Below are 20,276 nucleotides of genomic sequence, written 5' to 3'. Positions count from 1 at the left end.
TAAATACAAAGAAAAAATATTAAAAGCAGCAAGAGAAAAACAACAAATAACATACAAGGGAATCCCCATAAGGTTAACAGCTGATCTTGCAGCAGAAACTCTGCAAGGCAGAAGTGAGTGGCAGGACATGATGAAAGGGAAAAAACTGCAACCAAGATTACTCTACCCAGGAAGGATCTCATTCAGGTTCCACGGAGAAATTAAATCTTTACAGACAAGCAAAGGTAACAGAATTCAGCACCACCAAACCAGCTTTACAACAAATGCTAATGGAACTTTTCTAGGCAGGAAACACAAGAGAAGGAAAAGACCTACAATAACAAACCTCAAAAAATTAAGAAAATGGTAAGAGGAACATACATATCGATAATAACCTTGAATGTAAATGTATTAAATGCTCTAACGAAAACACACAGACTAGCTGAATGGATACAAAAACAAGGCCCGTATATATGCTGTGTACAAGAGACCCACTTCAGACCTAGGGACACATACAGATTGAAAGTGAGGGGATGGAAAAAGATATTCCATGCAAATGGAAATCAAAAGAAAGCCAGAGTAGCAATTCTCATATCAGACAAAATAGACTTTAAAATAAAGACTATTACAAGAGACAAAGAAGGACACTACATAATGATGAAGGGATCAATCCAAGAAGAAGACATAACAATTGTAAATATTTATGCACCCAACATAGGAGCACCTCAATACAGAAGGCAAATGCTAACAGCCATAAAAGGGGAGATCGACAGTAACACAATCATAGTAGGGGATTTCAACACCCCACTTTCACCAATGGACAGAGCATTCAAACAGAAAATAAATAAGGAAACACAAGCTTTAAATGATACATTAAACAAGATGGACTTAATTGATATTTATAAGACACTCCATCCAAAAACAACAGAATACACCTTCTTCTCAAGTGCTCCTGGAACATTCTCCAGGATAGATCATATCTTGGTTCACAAATCAAGCCTTGGTAAATCTAAGAAAATTGAAATCATATCAAGTATCTTTTCCAACCACAATGCTATGAGACTAGACATCAATTACAGAAAAATATCTGTAAAAAATACAAACACATGGAGGCTAAACAATACACTACTTAATAACCAAGAGATCACTGAAGAAATCAAAGATGAAATCAAAAAATACCTAGAAACAAATGACAATGGAGACATGACGACCCAAAATCTATGGGATGCAGCAAAAGCAGTTCTAAGAGGGAAGTTTATAGCAATAAAATCCTACCTTAAGAAACAGGAAACATCTCAAATAAACAACCTAACCTTGCACCTAAAGCAAATAGAGAAAGAAGAACAAAAAAACCCCAAAGCTAGCAGAAGGAAAGAAATCATAAAGATCAGATCAGAAATCAATGAAAAAGAAATGAAGGAAACAATAGCAAACATCAATAAAACTAAAAGTTGATTCTTTGAGAAGATAAACAAAATTGATAAACCATTATCCAGACTCATCAAGAAAGAAGGGAGAAGACTCAAATCAACAGATGTAGAAATGAAAAAGGAGACATAACAACTGACACTGAAGAAATACAAAGGATCATGAGAGATTACCACAAGCAACTCTATGCCAATAAAATGGACAACCTGGAAGAAATGGACACATTCTTAGAAAAGCACAACTTTCCGAGACTGAACCAGGAGAAAGAGAAAATATAAACAGACCAATCACAAGCACTGAAATTGAAACTGTGATTAAAAATCGTCCACAAAAGCCGAGGACCAGATGGCTTCACTGGCAAATTCTATCAAACATTTAGAGAAGAGCTAACACCTATCCTTCTCAAACTCTTCCAAAATAGAGAAGAGGGAGGAACACTCCCAAACTCATTCTACGAGGCCACCATCGCCGTGATACCAAAACCAGACAAAGATGTCACAAAGAAAGAAAACTATAGGCCAGTATCACTGATGAACATAGATGCAAAAATCCTCAACAAAATACTAGCCAAGAGAATCCAACAGCACATTAAAAGGATCATACACCATGATCAAGTGGGGCTTATCCCAGGAATGCAAGGATTCTTCAATATAAGCAAATCAATCAATGTGATAACCATATTAACAAATTGAAGGATAAAAACCGTATGATCATCTCAATAGATGCAGAAAAAGCTTTCAACAAAATTCAACACCATATATGATAAAAACCCTCCAGAAAGGAGGCATAGAGGGAACTTACCTCAACATAATAAAAGCCATATATGACAAACCCACAGCCAACATCATTCTCAATGTTGAAAAACCGAAACAATGTCCACTAAGATCAGGAAAAAGACAAGGTTGCCCACTCTCACCACTATTATTCAACATAGTTTTGGAAGTTTTAGCCACAGCCATCAGAGAAGGAAAAGAAATAAAAGGAATCCAAATCGGAAAAGAAGAAGTAAAGCTGTCACTGTTTGCAGAGGACATGATACTATACATAGAGAATCCTAAAGACTCTACCAGAAAACTACTAGAGCTAATCAATGAATTTGGTGAAGTAGTAGGACACAAAATTAAGGCACAGAAATCTCTGGCATTCCTATACATTAACAATGAAAAATCTGAAAGAGAAATTAAGGAAACACTCCCATTTACCACTGCAACAAAAAGAATAAAATATCTAGGAATAAACCTACCTAGGGAGACAAAAGACCTGTATGCAGAAAACTATAAGACACTGATGAAAGAAATTAAAGATGATACAAACAGATGGAGAGATATACCACCTTTTTGGATTGGAAGAATCAACATGGTGAAAATGACTATACTACCCAAAGCAATCTACAGATTCAATGCAATCCCTATCAAACTACCACTGGCATTTTTCACAGAACTACAACAAAAAATTTCACAATTTGTATGGAAACACAAAAGACCCCGAATAGCCAAAGCAATCTTGAGAAAGAAAAATGGAGCTGAAGGAATCAGGTTCCTATACTACAAAGCTACAGTAATCAAGAGAGTATGGTACTGGCACAGAAACAGAAATATAGATCAATGGAACAGGATAGAAAGCCCAGAGATAAACCCACGCACATATGGTCACCTTATTTTTGATAAAGGAGGCAAGAATATACAATGGAGAAAAGACAGCCTCTTCAATAAGTGGTGCGGGGAAAACTGGACAGCTACATGTAAAAGAATGAAATCAGAATACTCCCTAACCATATACAAAAAAACCCTCAAAATGGATTGAAGACCTAAATGTAAGGCCAGACACTGTAAAACTCTTAGAGGAAAACATAGGCAGAACACTCTATGACATACATCACAGCAAGATCCTTTCTGACCCACCTCCTAGAGAAATGGAAATAAAAACAAAAATAAATAAATGGGATCTAATGAAACTTAAAAGCTTTTGCACAGCAAAGGAAACCATAAACAAGATGAAAAGACAACCCTCAGAATGGGAGAAAATATTTGCAAATGAAGCAACTGACAAAGGATTAATCTCCAAAATTTACAAGCAGCTCATGCAGCTCAATATCAAAAAACAAACAACCCAATCCAAAAATGGGCAGAAGATTTAAATAGACATTTCTCCAAAGAAGATATACAGATTGCCAGCAAACACATGAAAGGATGCTCAACATCACTAATCATTAGAGAAACGCAAATCAAAACTACAATGAGATATCATCTCACACCAGTCAGCATGGCCATCATCAAAAAATCTACAATCAATCAATCCTGGAGAGGGTGTGGAGAAAAGGGAACCCTCTTGCACTGTTGGTGGGAATGTATATTGATATAGCCACTATGGAGAACAGTATGGAGGTTCCTTAAAAAACTAAAAATAAAACTACCATACGACCCGGCAATCCCACTCCTGGGCATATACCCTGAGAAAACCATAATTCAAAAAGAGTCATGTACCACAATGCTCATTGCAGCTCTATTTACAATAGCCAGGACATGGAAGCAACCTAAGTGTCCACTGACAGATGAATGGATAAAGAAGATGTGGCACATATATACAATGGAATATTACTCAGCCATAAAAAACACGAAATGGTGTTATTTGTAGTGAGGTGGATGGACCTAGAGTCTTTCATACATCGTGAAGTAAGTTTGAAAGAGAAAAACAAATATCATAGGCTAACGCATATATATGGAATCTAAAAAAAAAAAAAAGGTTATGAAGAACCTAGGGGCAGGACAGGAATAAAGACACTGATGTAGAGAACGGACTTGAGGACACGGGGAGGGGGAAGGGTAAGTTGGGACGAAGTGAGAGAGTGGCATGGACATATATACACTACGAATTGTAAAACAGATAGCTAGTGGGAAGCAGTCGCGTAGCACAGGGAGATCAGCTCTGTGCTTTGTGACCCCCTAGAGGGGTCAGATAGGGAGGGTGGGAGGGAGACACAAGAGGAAGGAGATATGGGGATATATGCATATGTATAGCTGATTCACTTTGTTATAAAGCAGAAACTAACACACCACTGTAAAGCAATTATACTCCAATAATGATGTTCAAAAAATAAAACAAAATTGAAACACCCCCCCAAAAAATATAAACTAACAAATAAATAAGTAATAAATAAAATTAAGATTGCCCAGAAATACTAAGGAGAAAATTGGGCGTGGATCAGTGGAGACATTTATTCATTCATTCATTCATTCATTTTTCATCCTGTGAAGAATGTTTAAAAGGCTGTTTAGAAAAGACCATTTGATCCCTGTTGCTTGGCCACAACTGAAATATTAATGTAAGGAACTCGCCCAGCACTTTCAGAATTGAAAGTGTTCCAAACAGCATTTTTCAGACAGACTGAAATTGTACTCATCACAGCCTCAGCCCCCTTGATGTTTTTTTTTTTTTAAAAAGGAAAAAGGCAAGATAGTAGGTGTAAATGACTAAGAAGGGCCCCCGAGGAAGCTCTGGAAAATTCAAGGGTTGGGGCTTCATGGAGAATGTCTTGATAAGAAGTCTAGACTATCTGTAATGTGCTGATTGTGAGGAAAACCAGATTATTGAGAAATCTTCTGAAGCCAGCACCTCCAGGAGATGAAAATGCCCGTGAAAGTTGGGCTGTTATGTGGGACGGGGACTCCAATGCTCGTCACTTCAGTCCACAGCACTAATTATCTACGACCCCAAGTGACATTCAGGAGTGACTCCTATCACAGACGCAAAAAATGCCATGGGGGGTGGCGGCAAACATCTTTAAGCGCCTAAAGCGAATTGTCAAAATGTGGACAGGAAGAAGACAGACACTACCAAGTCCATTACGTGTAACATCGCAAAGTTCTTACTCGGAGTGGGTTGAGGTGAACGCGGCAGCACGAGACGAGCAGACAAGGCAAGCGGGCTGCCCTTTGTGCAGATTAGAAAAATGCATCTCTTTTTCTAGGTGTTCCTATGTTTCAGCCCTACTGACCACTTTGGCTGGGCAGGCTTGTGCAGTGCACAACCTGCGCAACTTGGGAAAATTACTCGGTAGGAGTTTAGTTAGAGAGTGAGTGATGTGAACCTCTAAGTCTGACCTGCATATCCAACTGGAAGGAACAGACAATTTGGTAAAGAAATGGTTAATCACAGTTCCATGAGCAAACCGCTTGTTCAATGATCTGAGTTGAGGATTTTAAGGGACCACATCAGAAAAAGTGGATATATGCCTCGCTTCTTATTTCTGCCAAGAGTTGAGAAATCAGACACAAAATAACCCACAATGGAAGGAGATATTAGCACCACACACAATGACCATTGCTCTTCTATTGTCCCATAGAGTGACTGCCTGCTTCCTCCTTAGGAAACATGTCTGGAAATCTCTTATTAGTCATGACGGCCACGCCTTTATAGCAAAGCTATTCTTCAAAAGGAGGAACGAGGTGGCTGGTGGTGCCCCTGGGACCAAACATGAAATGCCTTTTCCACTTGTCCCTCGGCCCCATCCGCCCTTGCTAGTCCCAGACAGCACATTTATTTCACTTACAACGGAATCAGCATCTTGAAAAACAGGCTGACAACCCAGTGAGTTCATTGGGAGATTTTTAATTACATTCCTGGCTTCCTCCCACTCAATCCCACATCCTCCCTGCTGCAGTGGCAGCATCTAAATATCCCCGAAGCAATAAACGAAAGCTCAGGAAACCTGCAGATTCCATGAGACATCCAGCCAGAAACCCTTTCATTCGAGTCAAGATAAAAACAGATGGGTTGCCTAGGAATGTCTCCGTGCCCACCAAGCAAGGAGCCACCGGCTGCTGCCCAGGCTCTGGCCACCTCGGGGAGGAGGGTGTGAGTGACAGCAGGAGGGACACGCAGAAGAGGGCCTTCCCCTGTCCGTCTGTCCACTGGACAGAGGGAGGAGGGCGTGCAGTGTGGAGAAGGCATCCCGGGACTCCTGGCTTTTGATCCAGAGAACCTGGACCTGGAAGGTGTCCCCGGTTTCAAAGAGGCTGTGTGTGTCACAGGTCTCGATACATCAGGGGAGTATCTTTTTACTTATCCCTGAACAAAATCCTTCCTTGAAATGACCTAATTACCTAAAGGCTGTCCTCTTCAAGGAAGCAGCAGCCTTACTCACCTCGATGATGTAGAGGACCACGTTCTTGTAGAAACAGTACAGGATACACTTGGTCACCCGGTTGTAACTCCAGGCGCCGTGAACCAGCAGGAGCTTCTCCAAGTAGGAAAACTGAAAAAGGAAAGAAAAAGGGTCCAGGAGAGCCCATCACTTGGGAAGGAGAATCACAGGACGTCCTCTGGAGGAGGAGACTGACAGGGAGTGGAGGAAACCGGATTCTGCAGGTAACCCAAGAACATCATTCCCTCCAAAGGCAGAGCTTTCAGGCCAGGTGAGAATGACTAAAATCTCCTCTTAAATCTACGGAATTTTTCTTTTCCCCAAACGCACAGCTGGACTTCGAATGGCTATTCTTGTGAAAATCTATTTATGCAACTTCTTTTTCAGGATCTGAATTATTAAAAGAAGGTGGCCCATCAGAACTGGAAGAAAAGAGCAGTGGGAATCAGATGCTTCTGCTGGATCACAGGTTTTATGATGACAACAGGAACAAGGGACAGGGACACTCGTGCACCAGTATCCTTGGAAACAGAAGGGATGCACATACACGCGCTACCTGTCTCCGCTGTCAGCCTGCAGGTTAAAGACAGTGAGACTCACAGACGCAGACACACACTCTGCCCTCCACTTCTATACCCACGTCCTTCCCCTTTTTGTGGCCTCCGACAAGTACACGGCCCCTCTTGCTGGAGTGCGACGCAGTCATCCATCCGAACAAAACACCAACAGGCAGCGGCTACTAAGTTCAGAGTGACGTAACAGCTTAGCTCTCACAGTCTGAAATATTCAGCAATATTCCAATAAAATACTTGAATCCTCCTTGTGGCAGGGGGTCACCACTCCAATCATATCTCCTCAGCCTCCCCTCCCCTTAGCCTGGCTTTGCTCTTTCTGTCCTCTTTCCCAAAGGTCCCCAAAAGTGTGAACAAGGGGCCGGAGGGAGGGAAATGGGTTGTTTTTCTGGGCTGTAGCCTGGGCGTACTCTGGCGTGTACGCACCGTCTGTGGGTGCAGCCCTGCTTAAATCCACAGTATATTCAATTGGCCTCGCCTGGTGCTGGATCCCTCCCCTTGGTTGCCTTGAACTAAAACCTTAACTCCTGTTCTGAGTCGTAGGGAAGTCCACAAACTCAAACTCTGTTTACTTTCCCAGGAGAGATAACCAGGTCGGAGTGAGAACATCCACGGATACTAGAAATCCTGGTGCTATTGTAAATTTCGTATTCGTTCCAGATGACTTTTGAGATTATATTGAACTATCTGTAGAAAAGAAAGGCTTCTTTTAAAAAATACTCTTTCAAGAGGAAGGCATGCAATAGTTTGCTTTAGCGCTAAGAAGAGGGGCTCAGTCCCACGTGAATCGCATCTCGGCGCGTTTCTGCAGATCGGGGAAGGCAGATGTCTCATCTACGTGCTGCTCGAAAAGCTGAATGAGACCCCAAAATGGGAGGAGTAGGTACATATGGAAAAATAAAACCCTCCATAAAGGCTCATCAAGGATTCCAGAGGGGAACGTGGAATCATAAAATAACTAGCGAAACAAATAAAAAGGAAGTTTGCATTTGACCTGGACCCCCTGGAGTTCAGCCTTCAATGGGTACAGAGAACATCTGCTGGAATCATCCCGAAGGTGCTGGCTTGGCGCTACAGTGACTTCTTTTCAGGAAAAAAACAGAAAACAAAAAACAGATCCTAAATCGAAATGCTATTTTCATGAGGTCTGTCAAAAAACATTAAGAAGGCAGGGGGCACAAATGACTCTCTCCCGAGGAGAGCAGGCAGCGGAGGGCCGGAGACCCAACACTACACGGGCGGCCCACGCACGGCAAAGCAGCAAGACGGGGGCCGGCCGTCAGTCCCAGGGCCGCTCCTGCGGACAGAAGCAGGGGCCGGTGGGGAAGAAATAGAAGCAGAGCTTTGCCGACTTCCTCATTTTCCCAAGGACAAGTCTTCGAGCTAACTTCTTCCCTTCTGGAACGACTCTCCAGGGCACGTTCTCGAAAACCCAATCAAAAATGTATTCGTCCACATGAAAATAAACAGACCCAGGGCAAGGCGTTAACTTCAACCAAAGACACTGATTGTTTTATTAACTTCAGCTAAAGGAATTCAGCAAACTGCGGCATTTCCTACCTAGTAATTAAGGCGGAGGAAGCATACATACTGTAGGGTGGAGAGGGTGTAGGGCAAGGAGAACGCAGCCCCCGAATAACGGGATCTCTGCCTGAGCGTGAACGGGACGGCGGGCAGGAGGGATGGCGGCCATATGGGGCCCCCCGTCAGCTCCACCCGTCAGCTCCCCTCCTCTGGCTTGCGCTGGATGGGCAAGAAAACCCCTAACTAGAGTTACAAAGTCCTGCTCCCCTCTCCGCCCTCCCTTGATTTTGATTTGCCTTTAATTTTGACTGGCCTTTAATAATCTGAAAAGACCAATTGCTCCAGATCCCACATCCTATTAGTACAGTTTCAATAAAGCAAGTCATGGAATCTCCCTTCCCTAGACATTTGAAAGAAAAAGACAGACAAATATTTGCCTGGAGCTCCTAGGAAATCTCTAAAGATCCTGCCAGCCAGATGATGCTATAACTCAAGTATTTAATAATGCTGGGGTGTATAAAATCTACAGTTGCTGACAGACTGCGGGAAGCATGAGTCCCACAGGCCTTGGAGCAGTTGACTCGGCAAAGTAACTGGGCAGGTGTGCGGGGCTGGTCCCCCAAGGTCACGTGCAGGTCCGCTGTTCTCTGAGCCTGGGGCCTGAGACCCATGGCAGGTCACCTATTGTGAAGGAGCCCCAGTTTCCCCACCTGTAAAATCGGAATTCATTCTTCCTACCGACTTCAGCAATCATCTTGAGGATTTATTTGAAATCAACAAAGGAACAAGGCTGGGGTCTCCCTGGTGGCGCAGTGGCAGAGAGTCCGCCTGCCGATGCAGGGGACGCGGGTTCGTGCCCCGGTCTGGGAAGATCCCAGGTGCCGCGGAGCGGCTGGGCCCGTGAGCCATGGCCGCTGAGCCTGCGCGTCCGGAGCCTGTGCTCCGCAACGGGAGAGGCCACGACAGCGAGAGGCCCGCGTACCACACACACACACACACACACAAAAACCCAAAAGGAACAAGGCTGATTTCATGCACTTTTCGGAGCCATGAGGATCCTGCAGTTCTTCCCAGTGTTTGCACAACCACCAGCTGGGAGGGAGTTGGCCATGGGATCTAAGGCACAGCCCCGCTCCGGGAGGTGGAGCTCCCAAAGCCGCAGAGGACCAGCTTGACGCAAGGCCCTCGATGTTTAAGATGCAGCCCCACAGCTCAGCTTGAAGGAGGAAAAGCCATCATTACTGTGTCCACGTGATTAGGTTAACACATTCTTCAAAAGACTGAACAGTGGAGAAATACGAGGGAACTATAGCCAACGAGCAGGCATTTAATCCCAGCACACTGTGACCCAGAGACAGGAGGAGACAGTCCGTGCTCTCCACGATGTCTAGATTTTCCTGACGGTCGGGCAGCATCAACGGTCTAGATATGCACCCCAGGGGTCAGGAGGTTGGGTATTTTCCTTCACTTCTGGGCTGTCATTGTGGAGTGGACATTTCTTTCAGCCTCAGGCTGCCGGGACAGGAACTACTAAGGAGGTCAGGAGCCTCTGCTGAAACGTACGGTCCAGAGAGGAACGGGCTGGATGTGGCCGAACTGCCGGAGGCTATGTGCGGCTGACCGCCGGGGAACTGCCGCCCAAACCCAGGGCTCACGCTCCCGGCACTCCACCTGGCAGCAGCGGTCCTGGAGAGCCCTGGACACAGCCCCGGAGGGCAGCGGCAGTGAATCCCTGATCCCCCCTGACCTTAAATAGCTGCTGAGAGAGGGTTCCAGCACCTTCTGGAAGAGGGGAGATCAGGATAGGAATTGCAGAGAACGGATGCTATGAGCACAGCCATCCTTGGGCACGGGATGGCATTAGAAAAGGACATGCAGCAGATGCAGAGTTGAGGGGAAGAGATTATTATTTATAAAATCATTGAGACCCATCTGTCAGGAATGACATCTCACCTGGACGACAGAAGGCCCAGCCTGCCCCACAGCCGGAAAGGAAACCCAAACCGCAGGACAGGGCCTCGTAACCGCACAAGATCGAGGCAACAGAGAAACCCCGATACACTGGTGGTTTCTCCTCCATGCGGCTTCCAAAGGGGTGGCAGGGGTCTAGGGCTGCACTGAAGGTCGAGCACCAGCCAGGCCTTTGCGTCCAGCGGACCCTGTCGACAAGGTGGGACGGCGGGTCGACCACACCACTGACCTGTGCGATGGCGTAATCCGAGTTGTTGGTGGCCTGCATGCCCTCGTTGCCACTGATGCCCACACCCACGTGGGCCGTCTGGATCATCCCGACGTCATTGGCACCGTCCCCGATGGCCAGGGTGATGGCCTTCACCCGCTTCTTCACCACATCCACTATCTCCGACTTCTGCAGAGGGGACACTCTGGAGGAGAAGAGAGAGGAGTTACGACTCTACGCGCCTTTCCAGAGGAAACAGCTGTAATCTACATTTCACTGCATTAAAAGGGCAGTTACTGGACAATTTCCAAATTCAATACAGACGTTTTAGGCTCATGTGCAAAGAAGCTTTCAGAAAACGGTAGCTTGTGGCTTTCAAGTATTTGCCAACTTCACAGATGAAATACGCAACTCAGACTAACTTAAAGCACAGCCCGTTGGTAATCGCGCCGCTCAGCGGGAGCCGTACGTGCAAACTCCTCCTGGGCACGTGTGCCCTCCCGAAGGACCAAGGCAGCTAAGCTGGTTACAGAGGTCCTAGGATGCGTCTTCCCGACAAATCAGAAAACTAGCACAGACCCCAGTTTGGCTTTGCCATCCGTCATACGTAACCCAGGCTGGCAAGGGAATTTTCTACAAAACCTGCTTTCAGAGAAGGGAACGAAAATTGGCAGGGCTTGAGAAGTGCAGAAAGAGGACTGGTGTGAGAGGAAAGAAGGCAGACTCCTCCATCCCTAGCCCAGAGATAGAGGCAGCGTTTGAAGGGCAGTCCCCAGGGCAGCAGGTCTATAAAAACTGAACTGCGCACAAGCATGGCCCCAAAGGAGAAGGTGAAGTAGCCAGTACCTAAGAGGGGTTGTTTGCACAGAGAATCAACGAAGGTGGGCTATTTTCCATAAGCCCCCCCCCTGGGAGGAAGAGCCAATATAAATCTACGGGGTCCAAAGCACAGCAGCGTTAATTATGAGAAAGTGTTTGTTCAGACTATAAGACCAGATAATAAAACAACATGATAAAACCACCAGTACATCAGGACTGACCTATTCTACGTTTGAAATTGGTAAGCTGATACTTGATCTGTGAAATTTACAGGTAAATCCCTAAATCACTCTCTCTCTCTCTCTCTCTCTCTCACACACACACACACACACACACACACACACACACACAGCAAAAGACCATTCTGAGCTTCCCGGAGATAGACCTCCGCACCTACGTGTGGACTCTGCTTACAAGCTAGAAGGGACCCTCAAAGACTCTCTCAGTAGCATCTTTCATGTGGCCTCCAACCTACAGGAATACCTGTTTCCAACAGAAAACTTCAATTTTACCAACCCTGGAAGGAAATGTGTTTGGTGAGACAGCAAGCTGAACTCGCAGACAGGTATTCCGGAAGCCTTTGCTCGTTACAAAGAAATGAGGACGAACAAGTTGGAAAAACAGAATCTAAGTGTCGAAAGGGCTGTAGGAGCCATGGCATGTGACCTACTCTCTCTTGTATCATTTTCACAGGTATTTTCAATGATGGGTGGGAATTTACTGCCTCCTTGGGGAAGTTGCAACCACTGAAAATTACTATCGCTTTTTTGTTGTTGGTAAGCATAGTTAAAAGTCCTAATCGTGTCCTTCTGGTTAGAGCAGAACAAATGTAACTCTTCTTCCAGATACTAACAAGGCTGAAGTATGACGACACCCATCACCCCTTTCCTCCTAAAGCCCGGTTTCTGTTGGTTCAGTCGGGTCCTCCATCCGTCATTTAACAGGCAAGCTGCAGACCTTAAAAAGAGCTTCCATGGAGGGTCTTCTAGACAGCTGAGAGCAGAACAGAACAGACCACCATCTCTCTGGTAGCAGATGACAGACCTACTTTAATGTAGCCTGAAAGGAAATTACTGGAAGCTTTCATTGTTTACCCCTGAGCTTCCAGTCGACTATGTGAAAGCAATTAAACAATGTTAACATACAGGCGTGTAAGCTCTGTCTGTTCCCTCCAAGTGCACGCAACTGCTACCTGGATCCAAGTAAATTTCTTATTGGCAGACGCAGCCGGTAATTCTCGTTTGCTACACAAATGTGATTTCTCGTCCCGTTGTTGAACTCGATAGAAGCAGAGATCAAATGTGGTACAGAGAAAACAGCAGAGGATTCAAATTTAAATGGCTGAGCATGACCTTCTCCTGGGCCCCCTACTAATGATTTAAACAGGGAAATAATTCTACAAGTTCTTGTCTTTCATCAATGAAATGGGGAAAATGATAACCGCCCACCTCATGAGATGGTTGTGATGTATCTATGCGAAGCCGTATGTTACCTAGCAGGTGTGAAACAAATGTCTCCTACCTCACCCCCAAATCTCAATTATTGGAAAAAATAAACGGACACACCTGAGAAGTGCACGCCATCTGACCCACGATTCCCAGACCATGTGTGTGCGCCCCTGGGGTACCGAAGGGGTAATTACCAATGTCCAAGGGAAGCACAGCATCTGTGGGGCGGTACAAAACACCAGCTGGAAAGAGCTCACAGTTTCAGCATTAGCTCACTCTACATCCCTCTTTATGATCTAGCTTTGCGAAGCTGAGTGTTCATGGCCGCTGGGATACAAAGCAAATGCCCCAGGAAAGGTCACTGTGGAACAGGGAGTGAGGAGGGCAGCACCCACGCTTAAGTCAAGGTTTGAGAAGCTGAACAGTGCCCTACAGGTGCCCCCCACCTTACCATCGGAAATGGTTATGGTCGCTTAAGGATGAAAGAAATTAAGTATCATCTCTTTGCATTTAGATGCATTCTTGTTTCAAACGTCTGCTCAGTGGTTAGGACAGAATCCTTCTTCAACTGTTTGACTTTACCTACCCAAGAGTTAGAAACTGTTCCGTTTTCGTCTGGCCTAGGGGCTTTACAAAGCAACGAGGAAGACACTAGGGTACTGTGAATGCAGGGACTCCGGGGATCTCTGCGTTCATTGTCCCTCTCCGTGATGACATCAGTCACTCTTCAAGGACAACTATTCACTCCTTGAAGCCTTGGGTTGGCCAAAAAGTTCATTCAGTTTTAAGTAAAAATAAAAGACAGTTTTCACTTTCACCAACTTATTCATTAACCGAACGAACTTTTTGGCCAACCCACTAGAACTTCACCTAACAGCGCCATCATTTCATCCTGATCTCTGCTTCCACAGAGACATCACAAGGGAGCGTGAACAGACTCTTCAACAGCACTGGACTGGACTGAGGCTGCAGCTCCTTGAGATTCTATGTGCCACCCAGGTGACCAAGCAAGGTGACCAGGCGTGGTCTGGAGAGAAGGGAGCCCAGGGGCAGACGCCCAGCCATGCGAATATGGTGTTTTGGGAGGTTGAAGGGCCGAGGTGGTGGACCAGGGAGGGTGCTGAGAAAATCCGAGGTTGCAGCTGTCGCTTTTCTTTTTGGGGTTTTAGCAGTAAGCCAACCAACGTTGAGACAGTAGCAAGTCCAACAGGCTCACTGCGCTTGCCTCTCTGAGATCCGTATCTCAGGTAGGTCCAGGGAAGTCCTGATGGCTTAAAGTAAAATCTATGCAAGTCCCAAAGCTGCCTTTTCCCAAAAAGCAAAAAAGAGAAACCCTGACTGGGGTAAATAAACCAAGTCATATCCCAGTGTTTTGGAAGCATGAGATTCTCATCCACAAGTCATTACGCCCTCGCCTGTAATGCCTCGAGAAAACATAATTCTAACACACACGAGGGGTTCAAAACAGATGTCAAACAGCTAATGTTTACAGAACTGAAGAGGCTTCACTACGCTGAAGCCATAAGTAGTATTTTAGTAGACCAAGTTACCACGAAGCAGTAACAGCTCTTTTTAAATCTTCATTTGTGACCTGGAATCACAAGTCACACTGAAGTAAGTAGTCCCAGCGTAGAATACATTCAACCCATCTAATAAGAATTCCAGACCATATCTGAGCCAAGCTAGGCGCTGGGTCACTTGTATATCCTATTTGGGTGCATTATGAATAAAGATATCAACTCAAAGATCTTCAATCAACTGGAGAGGTATTCTACCCACTTTTTTAAGCTAACACAGCAGATTTTAACATACAAAACAAATTTTCCTTCTGATTTAAAAATATTCAGTATCCTGGAGTCCCTCATTTTATGATACATGTTCCTGAAATTTTAAAACTCACTTTTAAAAGTTATTTCAAATATAACCGTTAAGTAAAACCTTTGGTAACTACTTTTATAAGATTAGTGTCCATGCACTAATTTATTTGATCTACAAAAGCCCTGGCCTCAGAGTGAGTTTTTCAATTCGGATTTGCAATATCACCAGAGTTTCTAAATTTTGATATTTGCAAAATCAAGCTTAACCAAATCCCTTCCCTTCTCAGACCTCAGTTGCCCCATTTGTCAAAAAGGGGCTGGATCTCCATGACCGATTTGTAAACTGAGCTCAGATGAACCAGGGGTGTTACAAGGTTCTCCACCCGGGGGCACCCAAGAGAACTTCGACCAGGACCACAACACTTACCAACCAACCAGACGCACTACACACGTCCACTAACTCGACTTCCAAACTTCTTTATTCCATGTGGACAGTCCTCATGACTGAAATGGACGTCGGAAGACCACTGCCCGAGATCACTGAGTCTCAGTATTTCAGGGACCATCAGAACCACCTAGAAAGCTTGTAAAAGTACACATTCAGATTCGGGAAGTCTGGGGTGGGACCCAGAAATGTGCACTTTGACAAGTTCCTGGTGACCCAGATGCTGCTGTCCGTAGACCACACGGAAGCAGCCCGCGCCGTTTCGGACAGGATAGCAAGTTCTCTCTCGCTCAGCGTTTTAATTAGCTAAGTTTATATTTCCACAGCACAAGAGTCATGTAAAATTTTCAGAGAATAACAAAATTAATTAGCAGAAACTGAATTTCATCCTCTTTTATTTCAAGCTTGACATATGTAGGTGGTTCTTTGCTTTTAAACCCCATCTAAGTACAAATTTGGGTTGGAATTTCCTTTAAAATAGCTTCCTGTCCGAGTGCCTCACATATGTGGGTGACAGGGAAAAATACTAACCAAAATAAGGTGCACAAGACTTCCTAGGTTTTTTTTTTAATGATGCAGAAGCCAACATATATGATTTCATTTGTGAAAGTTTCTGTTTTTCCGTTAAAGATACTATCCCATGAAAGAGATTTTCTTTGATTAAAAAACCACTGATGGGCTTCCCTGGTGGCGCAGTGGTTGAGAGTCCGCCTGCCGATGCAGGGGACACGGGTTCGTGCCCCGGTCCGGGAAGATCCCACATGCCGCGGAGCGGCTGGGCCCGTGAGCCATGGCCGCTGAGACTGCGCGTCCGGAGCCTGTGCTCCGCAACGGGAGAGGCCACAGCAGTGAGAGGCCCGCGTACGGCAAAAAAAAAAAGACCCACTGAAAAAAGCATTACACCTAATTTCTTATAAGCAGTCGGTTATCCTGAATGTTTTAAAAATTGTAGCACCTTAAAAATTTCATATAGTTTAAAAAATTTAGTATCATATAGAGTTTGTAATATACAAACACCTAACATATGAGTCTAAAATCTAAAAATAACTGCCCGATCATATACCTGTTTTAATAAATGTTTCCATGGCTGCCTTACTAACGTCCCTCTGACCCCTGTGTTCTTTCTCTAGATATATCTGGTGCACTTACGTAGGGCCAGCGGTCCAGGCTTCTTGGACAGTTACCCTCTTCTGGAATGTCCTACATCTGTGCTCCGACCCAAAATGTGTAAGGCCGTCACACTTAACCACATGTCCCAGTTTGCAGTGCATTTCACCATAGCCTGAAGCTCCAAAAAGCAGCTTGGGATGGGCCCCGGAGCCCAGCAGCAAAGGCGGGACTCAGGGCAGACGGGTAGCAGGAGGATGGGGGCGTGTCTGGTGGAACCCAATTGGAGCCTGTGGGCTGGCTTATTTGTGGGCACAACGAAGTGAAATTTAAACTCAATCACTCAATGGTTCTAGAGGAGACTGAAGTGCTCCCTCATCATAAAAACTTACAAGTAGAGAGGGGCTGTATTCTATTGGGTTGGGTTAACATCTTACAGAAAAACCTGAACGAACTTTTTGACCAACCCAATCCATGAGAGATGGTGCCTCGGAGAGACGCAACAGCTCAACGAGCACTCCAGGTTTTTTTCCAAAGAATACAGTGCCTGACCAAGAGGCAGCCTCACAAGTGGGGGCTAGTGCAGAACACACTCTAAAAAGCAGGATGGAAACGTGCAGAGGAAAATGCCGTCCACGAGCTGAAGGCTTTGAGAAAGTGGCACCCCACCCGAGGGGTCTTTCAGGGATGAGGGTTTCTAGCCATGGCGGCTTCAGCAGTAAAGGGTTCTGTCCTACCCCAGCATTTCCTCTGAAGATTAAGACCCTCCAATCATTTGGCGTTTCTCTCGATCCTGAAAAATTTCAAGACCGCATCTGAAATCGAGTGAAATAATGCCATCTGCAGCAACCTGGGTACACCTAGAGATGATCATGTTAAGTGAAGGAAACCAGACAAAGAAAGACAAATGTCGTATGATGTCACTTAGATGTGGAATCTTAAAAAAAATGGTACAAATGAACTTCTGTGCAAAACAGAAACAGACTCACACACTCAGAAAACAAACTTATGGTTACCAAAGGGGGTAGGTAGGGGGGAGGGATAAAGGAGGAGTTTGGTATTAACATATACACACTAAGATAATCAACAAGGACATACTGTAGAGCACAGGGAACTCTGCTCAATACTCTGTAATAACCTAAATGGGAAAAGAATCTGAAAAAGAATAGATATATGTACGTGAATCACTTTGCTGTACACCTGAAACTAACAGCATATTGTAAATCAACTCTACTCCAATATAAAAGTTAAAAACAAATTTCAAAACCACATCTGATTGGTAATATAAAAGGTGGGGTTTCCTACAAAATGCCGTAGGACTAAAGTTACTATTCTTTCTCTAACCTCATTGGCTGCCTCATAAAAGAGCAGAAAGGATGACAGACCACATGGGGGGGGCCACCAATGTTTTAAGGACTGATCCCCAAATTTTCTAACAGGTGTATTTATTTCTATGAACTCTATATTTTCAGTATAATTGGCCACATCCATTCTGTGGGATGTGTTTGTTCGTCTCTTAGATTTACCTTTCCTTCCTTCACATCCTGCCCGTCCCTCACCCCAGCCTCACTGCCAATCCACGATTCATACGGTGGGCTTTCAATCAATGGGAACTACCTACCACAATCATGATTCTAAGACTAATTACATCTCTAACCGTAACTATGAACAAGAGGAAAAAAATATAGTTCTACTCACACAAAAATATGTTAACTTCCATGTAAGTAACAGATCTAGAAACATGGTGAATGAAAGCATTCCCAAAATGACCAGATGCCTCTATAAGATCTAAACTTACCACCCTCAGAAGCAGATAAAAACACCCCACTTTTCCTGTGGTCTAGGAATGGACACTGTTTGCAAACTTCCTGACCAAACAAGCAAATGGTCTTGATTCTGTTTTCTACTAACATCCTTGGAAACATTATAGGCTTATTACAGGCTTTTTGTGACAGCTCTTAATGACATATGGCTGGCAACGCTCTCTGGCATTGGGCTTTCCTGGGAAAGGCCAGCACGTAAGCCTGCTCTCTTTCCCCGGCCTCTCTCAATCACGATGCTTTGACTATTATAAGCCAACAGTGAGTCCCTGAGTATCATCTTGCATAAGCACTTTGAAGGCGTAGCAGACACGGGCTTACCCAGCCTTTACAGATGGTCTTGGGGATGCCGGGTGGCACAAATCCTCCAAAGTCTTTCTGTTTAAGCACCTCACCGTGTATTTGCTCTTTGCACAAGGATTTAAGTCTGAAATCACACTCTATTGCAATCTCGAATACCTCAGTACCTTTGCCCTGTTAATAACTATTCAACTCGGTGGTTAGGAGAGTGAGCACTGAACTTGCTGATTGAACAAAATGATGGCCTGTATCTCATTATTGGTGATGAATATCTGCATGAAATAACTACGAACCCTGATGTGATTCAGTCAACCCTAGGAAATACAGGCCAACATGCCACTGGATTTGCTGAGAAATGAATCTAAGGGCCCAGATATACCAATGGCATTACTTATTTTGGTACGGCTGAAATGTACAAGTTCTGATAACATTTCTGGTATTTTGCCAGTTTCAGCCATAGGGCGGCCTCCCTTTGATCACACTGAAGGTTGAGTGCATACTGCGGGCGCAATAGGACGACTCTGACTGCGCCGGGTGGGGCAGGACGCAGGCAGATGCCCTGCCATCTTGTTTTATATCCTGGTGGAGCAATTCTGTGGTCATTTTAGGAACTTAATACGGAACTTAATACATATATGTGGGCATATATTAAATTCAAGCTGCAGAAGGCTTAAAGTATCCATGGCGTCCTGTAAGTGCAAAGATGATTTTCAACATGGTCTAAGTATTCGTTTTTCAAAAATATTAAGGGTAAATGATTCCACACTCCAGAAAAGACTCTTTAGGTATAACTCAACTTTCAAAAGCAGCAGTTGAGTTCATCTTCAAGCTCTATCGAAAAGGGGGAGGAGAAGCAAGGGGGAAGGGGACAAGGGGAACGAGAAGGGAGGGGGAAGAAGGGTGGAAGCAAAAGAGACCTTGAGAGACTTTTAAAAAATACCGTTTATATAACTTTGCCACTATAACAATATATTAACCTTTACTACTACTAATATCCTCGTTGTTTAAAAGGTTCATTTACCTCATTCAATGTTTAATATTTAAGAATTACATAAAGTTTGAAGGGGTCCCTGATATCTCAGGGCTGTACACACACATGCACTGCACAAAATACAGTCCTGATTCTCCTCTGTTTGGACCTTGAAAAGCAAACTCGCTCGTGCAATTTCACTAGGATGAATCCCCCAGCGTTTAAGGATGAAGGATTTTAAGACCAGATCTTCTAGTCATCTGAAGTCATCCTAATACAGCCTCTACAACTTGATTCCAAACTCTAAAAGTTTCCTCAACAAACAGGAATTTCAAAGGGAAGGATGCTACCAACTGAGATGAAGCAATCTATCTATCACTGACCTCAATGACTACCTGCAGGGTGACGGCCCCCCCCCCCAAAGCCCCATCCTCCCCAGCCTCAGGGGTGCAGACCATGTAACGCTGCGAGTCGAGAGGGAACTTGATCCTCCTTATTAAGTGAACAAAAACCCTTATAACCTGATCCTGCGCCACGGCCGTAAATGCTGCCGGGGCAGCTCAGGCTTTCAGAGGGCTCTCGGTAAAGGGAGGACACCCCGTCTGCTGAAGATCAGCTTACTCTGCAATTGAGAATGGGCCCCCTTTGAAATCAGGATACCCTGCTTGGGGGTTCAGAATTTATCATCCGTCCTTGCGTCCGTGACAACTTTATCATGTGTCTGG

The 20,276-nt window shown here is 44.7% G+C and overlaps 1 protein-coding gene across 1 annotated transcript in view; it reads right to left on the bottom strand.

Moving 5' to 3' along the window:
• Nucleotides 1-20,276, bottom strand: part of ATP8A2 (ATPase phospholipid transporting 8A2) — a 526,430-nt gene that overhangs the window by 199,363 nt on the left and 306,791 nt on the right. The window contains exons 26-27 of the mRNA XM_082859361.1: nucleotides 10,847-11,030; nucleotides 6,551-6,661 (exon numbers count right to left, since the gene is read on the bottom strand). Of these exons, the coding sequence (XP_082715487.1) occupies nucleotides 6,551-6,661; nucleotides 10,847-11,030 (295 nt within the window). The remainder of the gene's footprint in view (nucleotides 1-6,550; nucleotides 6,662-10,846; nucleotides 11,031-20,276) is intronic.

This window comes from Leucopleurus acutus (assembly GCF_964270905.1).
Source record: "Leucopleurus acutus genome assembly, chromosome: 18".
NCBI lineage: Eukaryota > Metazoa > Chordata > Mammalia > Artiodactyla > Delphinidae > Leucopleurus > Leucopleurus acutus.
This window is presented reverse-complemented; position numbering and strand designations above follow the sequence as displayed.